General features: G+C 40.6%; 1 protein-coding gene across 1 annotated transcript; it reads right to left on the bottom strand.

Annotated features, from left to right (window-relative positions):
* Positions 1–2,139: 2,139 nt before the first annotated feature.
* Positions 2,140–11,683, bottom strand: PSMC2 (proteasome 26S subunit, ATPase 2). Its single transcript, XM_018560427.1, has 12 exons — positions 11,505–11,683; positions 11,190–11,227; positions 8,883–8,964; positions 8,092–8,191; positions 7,804–7,935; positions 7,628–7,700; positions 6,596–6,691; positions 6,262–6,426; positions 5,027–5,114; positions 3,860–4,062; positions 2,603–2,699; positions 2,140–2,307 (listed from the first exon to the last, which is right to left on the bottom strand). Exons 1-12 carry the CDS (start codon positions 11,572–11,574, stop codon positions 2,150–2,152), a joined length of 1,302 nt encoding a protein of 433 aa, XP_018415929.1. The 5' UTR covers positions 11,575–11,683; the 3' UTR covers positions 2,140–2,149.
* Positions 11,684–16,397: the final 4,714 nt, after the last annotated feature.

Genomic DNA, 16,397 nt, shown 5'->3' with positions numbered 1-16,397 from the left:
CAGTAAACGTATCCCATAAGTCAGGGATGGGCAGCTCCAGGCCTCCAACATCTTGTGAAACTAAAAGTCCATGAGGCAGTGCAAGACTGAGTTACAGGCATGATGGGATTTGCAGTTGAAACACAGCTGGAGGACCAGAGTTGCCCTCCCCTGCCTTAAGCTTAGACTATATTGGTTGCCCATATGCTAAACCAGGGAGAGGCAAATGGCCCTCCAGCTGTGGTGAAACATCAAATACAATTATTCATCTACAATTGGGAATCAGGCCTGTGGCTCTGTCTTGCAAATGCCTCATGGGATTTGTAGATTCACCACAGCTGGATGACCAAAGTTTGCCCACCTCTGGTATAAGCCACCCACGAAAGCTGTCCTGACATACCTGTTAAAAAAACAAAAAAAGCTACAAGGCTGTAGAGTCATCTCTATTCATACCCCTTTCAATCATGTTCAGCCCTTAACCGCTAGAGGTATTTTGTGCCTTCATAAGAGATTATGGTCAAAAAGGCTTTAAGCCCTTTTTTTTTTTTGCTAGTGTTCTTTGGCTAGGTGTAGCATTGCATTTGCCCCTTAGCAATTGGGGGCAAAAGTCTATCTTAAAGCAGTGTAGATGTAACAGTGCTTTGTCAAGTGACCGTGGTTGATAGTAAGAACCTTATCATAGGTTGTGTTCATTGCATACTGGTGTGCCACTCCTGTACACATGTTCAAAAGGTGTGTACAGATCTAGAGATTGGTACCCTAGTGTATCTGTGATGCTAGTGATTAGAAGAAACACGCTCATGTATTTAGAGAGCTTGGTGATCTCTCTTTACATGAGGTCCTTAAGAGCCACTACCAGCACAAAGTTCCTGTTCTTTATACAAAGCCAAAAGGGTGAAAGATCAGCGAATATGGAAATATTAAAATTTCAAACCGCTACCTGGAATGTGGAAAATATGCACTCAGTATGGTCACAAGTTGAGAAACAGTAGAATTTATATTGCTCAGGAAAACAAATAATATTCCCCTTTGTAGGATCCAGGGGGATGTTAAATGAAAACTGAGAATCGAATTAGATGTCTAAAGGGCTGGGTTTTTTTTTTCTTTAGACGCTCTTTTGATGCAAGAGGCGCTGTTAACTTAGTGCTTGAACCATGTATGAATCTTTGCTAAATCTTCACAACCCAGTTTGTGCAATATGGTAAATCTATTTAATGTTTCAATTTAATTTGTTCTCAGTGAAAAGAGCCGTGTTACATCCAAGCTGTTATTTGAAGACAAAAAAAAAGTGCTAAAAACCTTGATGATTTTTCAAAAGTTATGTTTACTTAAAAATATTATTTTGGAACTGTTGGTGTATTTTATTTGCTGATAGTATATTTTTCTAGATATATATATTTTAATGTAAAAGTAAAATTGCCTTAGAAAAAGAGTGTGCTGAAAGGATACCATATGGACAAAATGTTGCTGCAGATTAAAAATAAAGTGATTTGACAGAAAATGTAATGTTTGATTCATCGATAAGACTTACAAATAGCTTTGTAAAATGGAAATTCCAACTTAAAAATAAATAAATGCACACTACTTCATTCGTAAAAGAAAAAAAAAGTGTATTTATTATATTTTGCATGGGAGCCAGAAAACCATTGCAACTGTGTTCAGTGGCTCACACTTGCAATGTTCTAGCTTCTGCAGAGTCTTCCTCCCATCCATGTCCATATCTTGCTTTGGACATTCAGTAGCATACATGTGAGGAGGTGTCAATGGACTATAAGTGTGGTGGCATCATGGCACTTGTAGTTTCTCCATTCATGGATGACACGGCTGTGGGGGTGGAGCCGCATCATTTTCAAAAATGTACACAAGACTGCGGAGAGAGGAACCTTGCGATTCAGGTTTGATAGGGGGTGGGAGGGTTGCAATATGACCACCTTTCGTGTTACTCAATGTATGCAATATGAAACGTGCTCAGAAAGGGTAAACGTAGCCTTTAACCACCAAAAGAAATCAGGAACAAAAACACACACACTGTCCGATTACTTTATTTATACTGTTGAACAGGAATGATGTTTCTACCCAAACAGACATCATAGCTAACAAAGCAAAAACTAGATCAACATGTCATTTTCAATATCTATCCACCAGAAGTAAGTGTGGTTACATACACAGATTAATTGTAGGTCATGTATCTGGGTGTAGCGCTGAATTTCGCATAAGACTTGATGACCTTATTGACAGCCTCCAAGAAATCCTTCTCGGTTGCAACTTTACGACGTGCTCTGATTGCAAACATTCCGGCTTCTGTGCACACACTGCGGATTTCCGCTCCTAGTTAACAAAAAACACATTGATAAATAAAGTGCCTATGATTGTCTAGTGCAGGGGTAGGGAACCTTGGCTCTCCAGCTGTGCTGAAACTACAAATCCCATAAGGCATTGCAAGCCACAGGCATGACGGGATTTGTAGTTTCAGCACAGTTGGAGAGCCAAGGTTGCCTACCCCTGGTCTAGTGGCAGCATTATGGAATCAATATTCTACTAGACAAGCTGTATGTACAAGTCATACATGGCCATGGCATTTAAGACACAGAGTCACAAACCTAAGCAAATGATTATACATTACCTGTGCTGTTTGGACATAATCGTGCTAGCAGCTCAAATCTTATATCTCGCTCAACACTCATGGAACGAGCATGGATTTTAAATATGTGTGTACGTCCCTACAAGAAATATGAAAAAATATATAGTTTACAAGAAAGAAAACTGTTCACAAATGCTGTCAAAAGCAGCAATAAAAAGTTTCTGAGCGAATGAAAAGCCCACAGTTCACCAGTTTCTTTTTTTGGTTTTGTTTTGGCCACTATAGGAAAAAGGCTTAAAACCCCAGGCAAATGATTTGATTTGAGCAAAACACTATGGGGAGTATTTATAAATCTGCAGCGTGAAGGAGGTCTGCAAGGCATTATTATGGCCACTAGGTGGAGCCAAACATAGGCATTTCCTATGCTCCTTGGGTCCATCTAATGGCCATAAAGCTATGTGAATCCTCTCAAAGTGAATACATGATATAACAACTGTGCATCGGTCAGAAATAAAACTACATGCGTTATCCCAAAAATATTATTAAAAACTTGATAACTTTTGGAATATAGTTTTAAGTTTGTAATGATGCATGTAGTTTTATTTCTGAAAACCTGCCCGATAATGTGATTTTGACCTGTTACGTCATTTTTTTCCATGGTGATGGCTGAATAGGTCACAATAGATATTTATGGTCAGAATATATATTTTTTTTTCTGTCCTTGTCCTGCTTTGGAGATTTCACTTCCTGTCCTATAGACCCAACAGGATGCGAGAGCGAAAAAAATCCTCAAAGTGAGAAATTGCCATTTACTTGCCAGCAGAACATTTGTCACCACTGGAAGATTTTACCTTTACATACACTTTACCTAAATGATATAGCCCTCATAATAGTCCATATAAAAGTTTAACAATTAAAAAACCAACATAAGATCTTTAGGACATTTTTTCGAGACTGATCCAAAAATGCCATAATTGTGTTGCTCTTTTTACTTCTGATGGCAGCTTTGATAATAAGGCTCCATAATAACATTACAGACACGTCAAAGATCTCCTTTAGCTGCAAACAGATGTAATTTGTTTAGCAGACCAGTGAACAAAACTGTCTCACACTGACTGTGTTCTTTTCTAGCCTGTGATATCAATACAGCGGTGACAGATTAAAGTTGCTGTATGCATGGCCAGCATTACTTGAATGCATTTTGTTGATGAATGCTCACATTAGACTGGAATGTGCAATAAAAATAAGTGCATACATCTACAAGCACTATACAAGTGTCTCTGACCAATTTCTCTTTACCTCAAGATCAGGTAAGCTGAATTCGATTTTTCTGTCCAATCTGCCAGGCCTCATCAAAGCCGGGTCCAATGTGTCAGGTCTGTTTGTAGCCATTAACACCTTAATATTTCCTCTGGGATCAAACCCATCCAACTGATTGATCAGTTCCAACATAGTTCTCTGGACTTCATTGTCACCTCCGGCCCCATCATCAAATCTGGCACCTATTCAGCATCAATAGAAGTATTACAACACTACACTTGCAGTATCAAAGTTAAAATAAAACATAAAGCAATGCTGATCCATTTGTTTAAATGAAGGGCCTACTCACACCTATGTGCTAAGGTAACCACAATGCACTGAAATGTACCATACAAGCGTTGTGGAAATTATTTATATATGCAGGGAACACACCTAGGTTGCAACACACCACAACCTATGGCAAGGTACTACTGTGTGCTGTGGTACAAATAATGGAGCAGCTGTGATTTTCGGTCCATTGTTGTGCGTTGGCAGTCCATTCAAACAAGTGGATTGCCTTAACAAAATGCACCACAATGGACTAGCAAAGTGTGAATGGGCCCTGAACATACAAACATTACGCAAGAGTAAGTTATCATATACATAGTACAATAATGGATTATCTTCCAGTTTCATGCAGGCATCAGGAAATGGGGAACACTGACATCTGGAACCAACATTACCCACATAGTTAAGTCTAAAGACAGGGACCATGAAGGATAGTATTTACAGCTAGATCTTTCTTGTTCAGTCTACAGGCTGGAGAAGAGAAAAATCAATTCCCCCATTTAGGCTAAACAAGATGGAAGAATCTCCCTTCCCGGCTATTGTATTCAGACAGGCACAATACCGGAAGTTGCCTGAAGACCACGCTGACCAATGAGTGCTTGCCATTTGCAACCAAAATTCTAAATATAGAGTGCGGGGCTGCAATAGACAGCAATACGGGGTACAGATAGTACACCCAAAAGGGGGGGGGGTTAAGGGGTTGAGATTGGAGGGGGTAATTCCATTTCCCAAAAAGTCACCTGGCAAAGTGGAATTGCCATTTAAACACTATATCTATCTATATACAGCCCTAAGTACACTATAGTATTAAACAGTACTTAGAATATCAGTGTTCACAAGTTAAAATATATCTAAAGGATTTGGGTTAGTAATACATACCACCAATGGCATCAATTTCATCAAAGAAGATGAGGCAGGCTTTCTTTGTCCTTGCCATCTCAAACAGCTCACGCACCATTCTAGCACCCTAGAACATGGACAGACAACAACAAAAAACACCTCAATGTCTTATTGTTCCTTATGATTAGAAAAAAATAAATAAAACCGACGGCATTTTTCTTCTAACTTTTTTAGTGCTATAGTCAAAGCTAATCTAACTGTTGATACTCTCTAGTTCTATGTAATATAAAATTCTTCTAGGCCCTCTGCACCCCATTATATGACCTATGCCATGGCAGGTAGTGTCCAGAGACGGATGCAGCATCATGCAGTAATGAGACATAATTGCTCTGTTAGCGACTGTGTCTACAGCTTTTGTTTGCATCTTAACCGCTTCTCTCCCAAAAAAAGGTTTATATGAATGCAAAAGCAGCTTGACACAGGTCCAATGCACCCGTCCATGAATTCTAAATGATCTTAGAAGCGCTTTAGGATTTGATGTCAAAGCAAACTGCATTTGCCCATGAACACAAGCCCAAAGCTCCGTGACACAAGCTCTTATTCTTGTTAGAGTAGAATTTGTCAGGTGGCCACGCCTACTTTCATAAAAAAGCTTTATTTAGTAATTAACGTTATAGTAATAATTGCAATTTGCAACATTTTAGCATAGATAAGTATTCAGCTGAACAGTTATGTAAGAAAATGTACAGTAAGTGAACTGTATGACTATGGTAGGAACATCAGATTATAAACTTCACTGAGACAGGGACTGATGACAATGGCTCTGTGCACTCACATTCACATCTATGCATTGGTGTATCATGGTGCTATAAGTGGAATATAAGAAACAAAACCCACATCGTTTTTCTCTTTAAAAACATGTTACGAATGTTAACTTATTTTTGCTAGTAAATGCCGTTGTGTAACTGTCGTTTTAGGAAAAATGCTGCTTCTGCTCTCCCACTCCAGTGCTCTATGCTAGTATAGTAGAGTAACAGCCAAACACCTCGTTACAAGTCCACACACACACACACACACACACACACACATTTATTCTATAGCCAGGGGTGTGTTTGAACGGATAAGTTTAAATGCCACATTTCTCCAATTACCATGATGTGAAATTATAGGTAATGTTATAGAAATGTAGCTTTTTCACATTCCAAATGAATTTCTCTGTCGGCACCTTTAAATGGGCTTTAAGATTGTGACTTACAGAAAAAGCAAATGCTCACCTCTCCTACGTATTTCTGGACCAGTTCTGAGCCGATGACTCTGATGAAGCAGGCATCCGTCCTGTTGGCTACTGCACGTGCACACAGGGTTTTCCCTGTTCCTGGAGGGCCAAACAGAAGCACTCCTTTTGGTGGCTCAATACCCAGATTAACAAACCGTTCAGGCTGAAGAAAGAAAAAGAATCTTTTATTGTTCCTTGAGAGACACAGCACTACCTCGAGGTATTCTATTCACTGGTTACAGGCAGTAATTCATTATTTTAGGTCTCATACCAGCCAGTGCACTGAATGGCTTCAATACCACCCACACCATGAGGGTCTTATATCTACTCACATGGAGCAAAGGAGTTTCAACGACTTCCCTTAATTTCTCTATCTGCTCCTTGCAACCTCCAACATCACTGTAGGTCACATCAGGTTTCTCTTCCACCTGTGAAAGAAGGCAGGACAAACGCTCTCATTAAACAATAGGAACAGATATTTTTAAAGCTTGTGTCTTATTTTCAACATGTTTTTACGTTACAAAAAAAAATATATATATATAGTTTTCAAGGTCAGTTTTCACATGACGGTCCATAAAATGTTGTGTCACACATACTAAGCAAAATGATATCCATCCTAGTATGTGAACTTGTAATGCGTGAGCTGCAGAAAAATAGATGTGAAAAAAGCATTATGACAACAGACCCTGTAATTGACCCACACATGTAGAACAGAAACGTGCAAAAATATAATTTGGTAAAAAAAAAAAAAAGAAGGAGGAAATATTATAGTTGTAGCAAATATATGAAAGGAAATGCCTAAACCAAGAGATCGAAATTGTCAAATATGGTAAATCTATCCAGCAGCATTGCCATCATTTCCTCATAGATTGGTGCAACACTTGACTTTCTGAGAGTTTAGGGTGGAGCATTTCCTGGATTTAGCAAATACTTGTTTTAAAATGGAAGTTAAGAGTTTGAACTGGTTCGTGGTGATGACATCAGGTTGTTGTAGTGCTTTGCAACGCACAGGTTCAGGATTATGACTACGTGGCTGTATACTTTGGATCAGAAAGCATACACCTTCTGGCAGTGCCAAATATGCATAATGCAGGAAAGCAGCAGGGAGAGTATCCTGAGGAAACCAGCAACTCTCGCAGACACCAGATACCATATTCAGAGTAGTTTGAAATTCCTTTTAAACGTACAAGTGTGTTTTAAATGGTCGAGATTTGGTAGTGGAGCAGATCAGTGTTCGTGTTTTGTCGCCCAGGGGGGAAGACTAACTCGGTTTCCCATTGCTTGACATAGGCTGGGGAAGTCACAGAGAGGGATTGGAACAGGAGTATTATTTATGTTTCTTTGTATTTAAAGATAACCATTACCTGCATCATAGTCACTGTTGGGTCAATTTTTGGAGGCAGAGGTATATGAATCTGGTACTTGTTTCTGTCCACTCTGCACACAGAGAAACACATAATAAAAGAACATTTCTAGTTTAACCAACATACATACTAAAATAACTAAAAGATTTCATTGCAAAACAAACAATGGCTCTTACCCAACTCTCATTCCTTCTTCAATGTCAGTAGGAGCAACCTGGTCACTGAGGTCTACCACAAACTTTGCAAATTGTTTCACATTAATGATGTACTTTGGGTCCTCAGAATCAGCATTGATTATTTTAGTACACCTGTTTAAAAGGCAATTTAAAAAAAATAATAATATTAATCAGGAAATACAAGATATCTGGTTATGCAATGTATTCACTCCTTTCATTCTCTATGCATTGGGATTACAGGGAACAAATATTGGGAAAGCAGTATGGAAGCAACTGAGAGATCAGCACCTGGCCACCTGAAGTGGTTGTTCACTCTGCAGAGTCTGTTTATCTGCAGCCAAATCCCAAAGTGCTGGAGGAGCAAGTCCCGTGTCAGACTCTTTAATGCCTAAAATGAAAAGAGACATATAGAAGCTTACCACCAGCACACAGTCAGGCACAAAGCAATAAGATGATCAGTATTTCAACACACTGTAAACTGTACATTAAAAAGTCAACTTGCCAACCATGAGCTGCCACACAGACCATAAGTTAGTACATTGACGGCCCAGCAATTCCCTCATTGCACTGTGTGGTCTACACATAACCAGCAGTATTTACAGACTACTATATTACAGGTTCAGTAACAGGTGCAAGGCAGCATCTGCAAGCCGAACCCAGATATGCCGAGTCTTAGGCCTTAGGCAGATCCCAGGATATGATATTTAGGGACTGCTAACCAGCTTCAGCTTCTGGACATTGCCCTGGACAGATTATTGAAGTAGCAATGCTGGATAGGTAACTGTGTGGCCACATGCATGTCTCAGTGTACCAACATTTATAACTGGGTGCACAGTACTTATAAAAGTCTAGGGCAGCATTTTACATAGCGAGCTCTGCAACTACATAGAGTTTGCATGTGGGTTCTTTGCAAGTACTGCGATTTCCTCCCACACCCCAAAGACATGCTGGAAGGTTAACTGGATCCTGTCTAAATTGGCCCTTTAAGTATGAAAGATAGGGAGCTTAGATTGTAAGATCTGCCCAGGGTCCAGTATCATTGTAGTCCAGCACTATAGCAATTAAAAGCATGCACATACCTGTGAGCTCATTAATTTTCTTGAGAAGCTGCTGTATATCATCTTCCACCTGTTTAATCTGACGAGAATATGTGCTTTGTCCCTGTAACAACAATATCAGCAGTTTTAAGATTTTCCTGAAACAGAATTATGAAAAGGCCATACTGATTTAGTTCCACTACGACACTTGGATCTGACTTTGCCAGACTTTATGGTTACACTGTACCCACTATTATGCCCTTACTGGTGCTGGGCACGTAGGCAGCCTCATTGGATAATGACGAGGCATTTGACAGGTCTAAACCATGCACTCAGGAAGAGCCAGGCTTCAGTCATAAAGTGAAATCAAATCAGAGAGGTTCACTAATAAAGCTAATAGCAGGCATCTTGTGTTGTCTGTTCTTAGGTGGGAGTAAATGTTTATTACTGAGTACAAATTCATTGTAAAGGATCTAACTGTATGTGAATACCTATTACATGACAATATAATTGGGGAATAAAACGAAAAAGTAGGCCCGTTACACTCTCCAACTAAAAACTATTACTAGCACTGTAACAAGTTACTCGCGATTCCTTATACACTACTATTCTATGCTGAACAGCAGGTTGAAGGTTTCACAAGGCAATCTGACTTTAAAAAAAAAAAAAAAAACTTCCAGTACCTACAGTTACTTCCAAGACCCAGGCACTAAGGCTCCATTCACATCTATGCATTGTGGGAGCATGTTGCAATGTTAGGTGTGCTGCTGTGCCTTTATTTCTTAAAGGAGAACTATGAGGCGAGTGAAAATCACTCATCCTCATAGTTCGAGCCGATGTGCGACAATGAAACTGTCACACGTCGGCTCAATAGATCGGGAAGTGAGCGAACACATACCGTCGCTCGATCATCTCCCTGCCAGTCAGTCACAGCTCCCTGCAGGGATTCCCCCCCACTCCACTGGAGGAACAGATGGGGAGGGGGCAGGTAGAGCTGGCTCTGCCTCTAGATAGTCAGAGCCCGCTGTCACTCACGCAGCTGGGTGGATCTTGACAGTAATGTCGGGATCCGTTCCGACTGAGGCGATCTCAGTATACAGTGAGCTGTAGCTCGCCATATACTGAGCTTTGGGTCACGGGAAGAGGTTAGTATATGGCTTGCTGGCCAATAGGAAAGTATGGGAGGCAGGCAGTAGCAGGAAGCTTCGACACTACCCAAAAGTGTCAAAATGGCTCAGCAGTAATCCGTAACAGGAGGGTATGGGGGCACTATAGTAACTGCAACTTTTATTTTTAAAGACAGAGACTCTTTGCAATTCCAGACAATTGTTTTTTTAAGTTTTCCAAAAGGAATGGAAACTTAAAACTTATGTCAGGATAGTATTGCTGTAAGTCTCCATGCCATCTCCTCCTGTCTCCCTGGAACAGAAAAAGAAAGTAAGGGGAAATCTCTCCCACAGCAAAACATACAGCAATAGAACTAGAATTCCAGTAAATTTGTTACTGCTACCCATGTCCCTGGTGGGGACATTCCACACCCCTTTCTGTTCCTCTGTGACCCCAACAGTGAAAAAATAAACAAAAACAGAGATCCTAAGGGCTACCCTAAAACAATACATCACAAATATACTACACATTTACTACAAATGTGGGGAGAGGGGGTTATCTTAAAGTAGATTTAAACCCTAACCGGTCCATATTTAGGTTGCTAAAGCACACTGAATAATAAACAACAATTTTTCCTGTGAAATACACTTTTTGTTTTTTAATTCTTAAAACCTTTTTTTGCATTTCAGTGGTGATCTCTTTTTTTTTGCAGCCACTTCCTTTCTACACATTTTACACCCAATGTCAGCTGCAAATCATTGGTCAGGACCAGCTTCAGTGGACCATGCCTGCATGTGTCAGAAATAGACTGCACACAACTTTTGAAATTGCATTAAAAGGAGAAGTATGCAGAGAGTAAAACATACTAAAGTAAAGCATCCCAGATGTTTAGAGCTGACGGATCATGTGACTGCTGACTCCCCACCCATCTTTGTTCTTCCAGCGCTAGCTGGAGCGGGTACGGCTGGTGGGCATTATTCTACTATTGGATGACTTTGGGTCGCAGAGTACCTCAGTAAATGTAAAGCTGTGACCCAAACAAACTATAGCAAAAAAAAAAGTATTGGCTTTACTGCCGTTTTAACATGGTTCAGCATATATATTTTAGTAATCAGGGATTAGATCTACTTAAACACTATCCAACTAATAGGGAAACAATGATTTATCTGCCCAATAAAAATAAATCTGGAGTAAGCAGCCTGAAAAATAAGCAAATGCAGCATTGTGTTATAAAGAACTTACATATGTCTTCAATAAAGCAATGTCTCCTTCATCCAGAGCTAAAACACATAATAGAGAAGATTAGGTATCATAGTGAACAGTACAATGATAATAAACACATATAACCTTACAGTCAGAGGGCAATGTGTACCCAGGAAGAGGCTGTCCAATGTCTACAACAGAGATCATGGCCCTATGCTGGTTATCAGTGACAACCCCCTCCAATGAGTGCCGACATTGCCGGTACCGGTTCACACACACTGCAACGATCAGCTGTCATCATTCTTCCAGAAAGGCGCTCGGATCATATCACCGGCTATCCCCAGTCATGCTCACCCCGTATAGGTTTGTCTTCCTTTTCCTCCTCCTTGGTTTTCCGCTGATCGGCTCCTAGGTAATCCGGCATGATGCTTCTGACCAGCGGGAACAAACACCCAACAACACCGGACAATTGAACTAAAACCCAGCGGCAATTACACAGCAAACTGCACTCAACTTCCGGAAACCACAGGAACGGGAAAGTACGTCATGGGAAATGTTCGCCACTAGAGGTCGCGTCCTGTGGTGTCATCTGTGTCTCTAGTACAGAAGCCATATTAGCGGAGACCATCGTATTAGTGCCTACAGTGAAGGAGAGACGTTTATAGTTTAAACACTGAAATCCCAAGGGCTTCATGATTTTTCGATGATCCTGTATTACATTTATAAACATTCTTCTTATATTTTGGAAATGTTTATAGTGTGCCTTGCTTTATTTAAAACATTCTGCTCAAGAGTCAACGCCGCAAGATGTCCTCCTCTTCTTTAAGCTGCCCAGCCCCATTGACCATTAATGTACCCCTCTTGCCCCCCTTCTCCACCACCAATGTTTCCCATCAGCCCCCACTGTCTGCCAATGTACCCTATCAGCTCACAATGACTTCACCCTACCCCTACAGCCTTCCTTGACCACCACAGTACCCTTCTGCCCCCACTGATCTCCAGTGTATCCCTCCAACCCCCATTGACCACCGTGGTACCCGTCTGCCCCACTGATCTCCATGATCTCCATTGTTAAACTGATGCCAGGCATTTTCACCCTGACCACCAACACCATACATTTCTCTTCCTGCTAGCTACTGATGCTGGGCATTTTTCCCTCCCACTGATCACTGATGTTTTTTTTTTATCCTAAAGATGCCAGGGCATTTTTTTTCTGCCCAAGGACCACTGATTCCAGACTATTTTTTCCCTCACCAATAACCATTGACAGCTGGTCCCCCCTACCCCACACACATACAAGGACACCAGGCATTTTTCTTTCCATGGACTAGTATGTGGTATGTTGTGTAGATCTGACTCTATACGCTATGTTGTATATTACATAGTTCTGACCAAAGTGTTTATTTTGAGTTGATCATTGATGTGTAGCTTGCAATGATATCCTGTAAGGTAAGCTCAGAGAAAGTGTTGGCTCTCTGTATTTCTTCTGTTTATTTTATGATTCTTTAGATTTATGTGAGTGATAGACATGTAAGGCGGCACAAAATTAGTTTTGGTTCCTTTCGGTCCGAATGTCAATATGTTTCGTTTTTTGGATTCGTTCAAATCTGAATTTTTGGTCATTTCGGATGCGTTAGTTAACTAGGATCAAACTTTTGTTGCAGCAATGTGACATCAAATGTCTTTTTTTTTCTTTTTAACTTTTGACAGTCCAGCATCATTGGTGTCAACCTACATCTCTGGACAACATGATTGACGTGTGGATTACATGACAGTGCTGCAGACAGAACTGTGTAACCAAATAACTGCTAAGGAGCAGCTGCTACATCAATGTTATAATGATTAATAAATGTGATGAGAGACCACCAGCTCAGCAGACACCTTATTGTCAGAAGCGCAGAAAGTTGCTACACCCCAGGCTGAATAAGCTCTCATGTCTGGGGAAAAACACAGATGTATAGGATGATCCAAGAGGAAACTTTACTGGAAAAGGCTGCTTCTTGGACCTTGAGCAGGACAAAACGATTTTCAGATGAGCAAACAATTACTTGGACCAAGTCCAGTTAGCTGCTGGAACAAAGCTTGAAGCTAGAGTTCCACCTAGAAGAAACTTCTGTGAGAAACATTGTCATAAGAGCCACATGGAAGAAGGATCAAACAGAGGCTCTATGAGCACCTACAGGGCAGGGCAGGGGCTTTAGAGGAGCAGTTAACACTTCCTAACGGAATGGGAACCATGGTTTCATTAGTCAGAACAGCAATGCCTTGAGAATGAAAAGACACAGACCATTGGGAAAGCTCACAAGACTGACAAGATACTGGCTAAGCCTAGGCCTTGTGGGCAATAGAAACAAGGATTAAAGAGAGGAAAGCAAACATTGCCTGGGTATGCCATCAGATTCACATCCAGTAAGAAAATCTCTTAAAAAATATCAGTGAGTTAGGTCCAATTTGTTATAATCACAACTCTCTGTCAATATGTTTTGTGGAACATAAAAAACCATCACCAACTCCAAATGCTATTTTGCCCTCCGAAGGTTCCTGCTGCTATCTGGAGAAGGGATAGACTGCAGGTTCCATTCTGCTTTGCTATCTAATGTAGCCTTATTATAAAGCGGCTGATCATACTGTCCGTAACCATAATAAACCACAAAAACACCATTTTGTTCATACCCGTAGTAGGTATCAACTGAAGAGGTTACTTAAGGACCGGGACCAAACGGCTTAGTGATTTTTTATGAAAAATTTTAATTGAAAAAAAATCAAATATCAAAAAAGTGAAACATCATATTGCATCTTCCCATGAAAAACCTTTGACACCGTTGTCCAAAACCATTCACACTCCCACTCATGCAGACGGGCCCCACACACTTGCTGAATAATGGAGAATTGCTGTTGCTGGATCTATCAATAACTCTGGAGATAATGGAGGGTTTAGAGGGTTAATGAATACAGTAAAAAGTCCATAGACACGGATCTCTGTCTTATTTAATCTAAAATGTCTTTTCTTAGACTTAGTTGTACTGATCCCCTTCCTCCAGGTAGAGTATAGTACATGGCCCTTGCTATTTGGATGGTATATATATAAGGAGAGTCATTGGGGAATGGATGTGAATTCGATAGCTGTCTACCCTGCCCTATCGTTTGATACCACTCCAGACGTGGCTGTAGTTTACATGCAGATCAGTCCCCATCTTATATTTGATGACTGGACTATGTCCATATAAACTAACGGCATATGGTAAAACCAGCTACATCACTTGTATAATTTCTGGATTGAGCACTGCACGCATCACTGCCAGGTCTTACTCACAATTTTGTATCCACTTCCCTGTTCGTATAACAGTCGTATACAATTCCCTGACATCCAAACATCCTCAACGATATCCTCAGTGTTAACCTCCTCAGAGTACCATTACTCTCTAGCTTTACTTTCTGACAGTTTGTGTGCATCTGGCCATATGCCTGGAGTGTCTCGTTGACGCGTTTCGCCCCTCCCATTCCGGGGCTTCGTCAGAACGTGGATGAGAGCAGGTGTGCAGCCTCCTTATACGGCCATTCCACACATGATTCGTTTCAACCCACACTACCTCACACGTATGCAGTGTGAAAGCGAAAAGATTTCATGTTTTGAATACAACATAATTAAACTAAAAAGATGAATCTATACTGGATTACTTAGCTGGCACCCACATCCATGCATTCACGATGGAAACCTTGTACAATATTTCTAAAGTTATAGGAATACTTGCAGATTCAATTTATTGTTTACACCAAATGGTATCATAGTGTTTAGTACTTTACTTGTACCACAATTGATGAATTGAGTAATTTATTACCTTCTGTATTACCAAATGATTTCTCAGATTATGTGCTCTTCGCGCTGTCAATGGACCCCCTATTGACAGCGCGAATAGCATGTAATTTGAGAGACCATTTGGTTAGTTCAGAATACAGACCAGATATACCTGAAACATGGTTATCAGGTGGTAAAAGTGTTCAGGGAATGTATCCTTGTGGAAAATGTCAAGTCTGTTCTTATGTCGAAAAAATGAAATCATTTGGTAATACAGAAGGTACAAAATCTAATGAAATGACTCAATTCATCCATTGACTTGAATGCACCGCCACACCCCCTCCCGCCCCAGAATGCTAGAAGGCGCATCAAGTGCGTTCAAGCAGCTAACCATGCTGGAACACACTGGAATTGGTGTGAACAGGCCCTAAAGAGTTAACTCCCCGTGTCTTGGATGTAACCCAGACATTTGTGCCATAAGTGAATGCAATTATTATACCTGCTTATGCAGAGTCTCACGTTCTCCTTTAAGTTCAGGCAATATAGAAGTTCATCTGTCTGAGGTTTGGTTATGACCCTTTTCGCATTCTGGATAGTTCACTTGTCACTGAAATGTTATGGTGAGTCCTTTAGCTGTCATCTATCACAAGATCCATCTTCTAGCTTTGGGACATACAGTACATCCCTTACCTTTATAACCTTGTTACATCTATCTTATTAGGGTATACTAGGATTTCATGCCTGGTTCCCTCAGCAGTGGCCATACTTCCTTCTACAAGATAGATTGTTTCCTTGCGATTGGGTCAAGTTCTGTAAAGAAGGTTCTTCCATTTGTCTTGTGACTTGAAGCACCTAAATCAATGCACCAGCCTTGGGATACATTGGTTATATGTTATCTTAAATGTACCATGCCACTAATCTGTATGGGGATCAGTAACTGTGGCTTTGACCTTTTGTTAGAATTCTTTTGTAAGCTTTGTCTTTTGCCCTGCTTTCCATATTGAACAGCCTGTTTTTAACCACTTTGTGTCCAGAGCATTTTTTTTTTCATTTTTACCCACGTGTTAGAATCTGCATTTTTTTTGCTAAAAAAAATAGTTAAAAGCACCAAACAATTATATATTTTCTGAAAACAGAGGCCCTGTAGAATAAAATGGTGGCAGATGCAAGTTTTTTTCCTCTCACTTCCCGGCTGGAAAAAGGTTGTCCCAATAAAGGGCACAGAACTTTAGTATGAAATCCAGGACAATCGCATTATATGGGACGAGTGGCAACCATATCTGAGCGTACCCACCTCTCTATGCTCCCTAAAATGGCCGAACCGGCTGCAGACATGCCAACTGTCCTGGACGCTCTGGGAGTCTCCCGCTATCAGATAGCGGCTCCCGGCCGCCCGGGAGAGAAACATTTTCTTCCGGAAAAGTTTACTCTGCCCGTTCTAGCAGAGTAAA

The sequence above is a fragment of the Nanorana parkeri genome, unplaced genomic scaffold (genome assembly GCF_000935625.1).
Source record: "Nanorana parkeri isolate BGI_ZX_2015 unplaced genomic scaffold, ASM93562v1 scaffold454, whole genome shotgun sequence".
NCBI lineage: Eukaryota > Metazoa > Chordata > Amphibia > Anura > Dicroglossidae > Nanorana > Nanorana parkeri.
This window is presented reverse-complemented; position numbering and strand designations above follow the sequence as displayed.

Excerpts from the sequence above, each read along its gene's own strand:
- PSMC2 (XM_018560427.1), bottom strand. The coding sequence starts at position 11,574 with ATGCCGGATTACCTAGGAGCCGATCAGCGGAAAACCAAGGAGGAGGAA. Across the intron at positions 8,192-8,882 it reads GAAAATTAATGAGCTCACAG|GCATTAAAGAGTCTGACACG; the intron begins GTATGTGCATGC and ends TTTTCATTTTAG. Across the intron at positions 2,700-3,859 it reads TCAGCTTACCTGATCTTGAG|GGACGTACACACATATTTAA; the intron begins GTAAAGAGAAAT and ends TATTTCTTGTAG.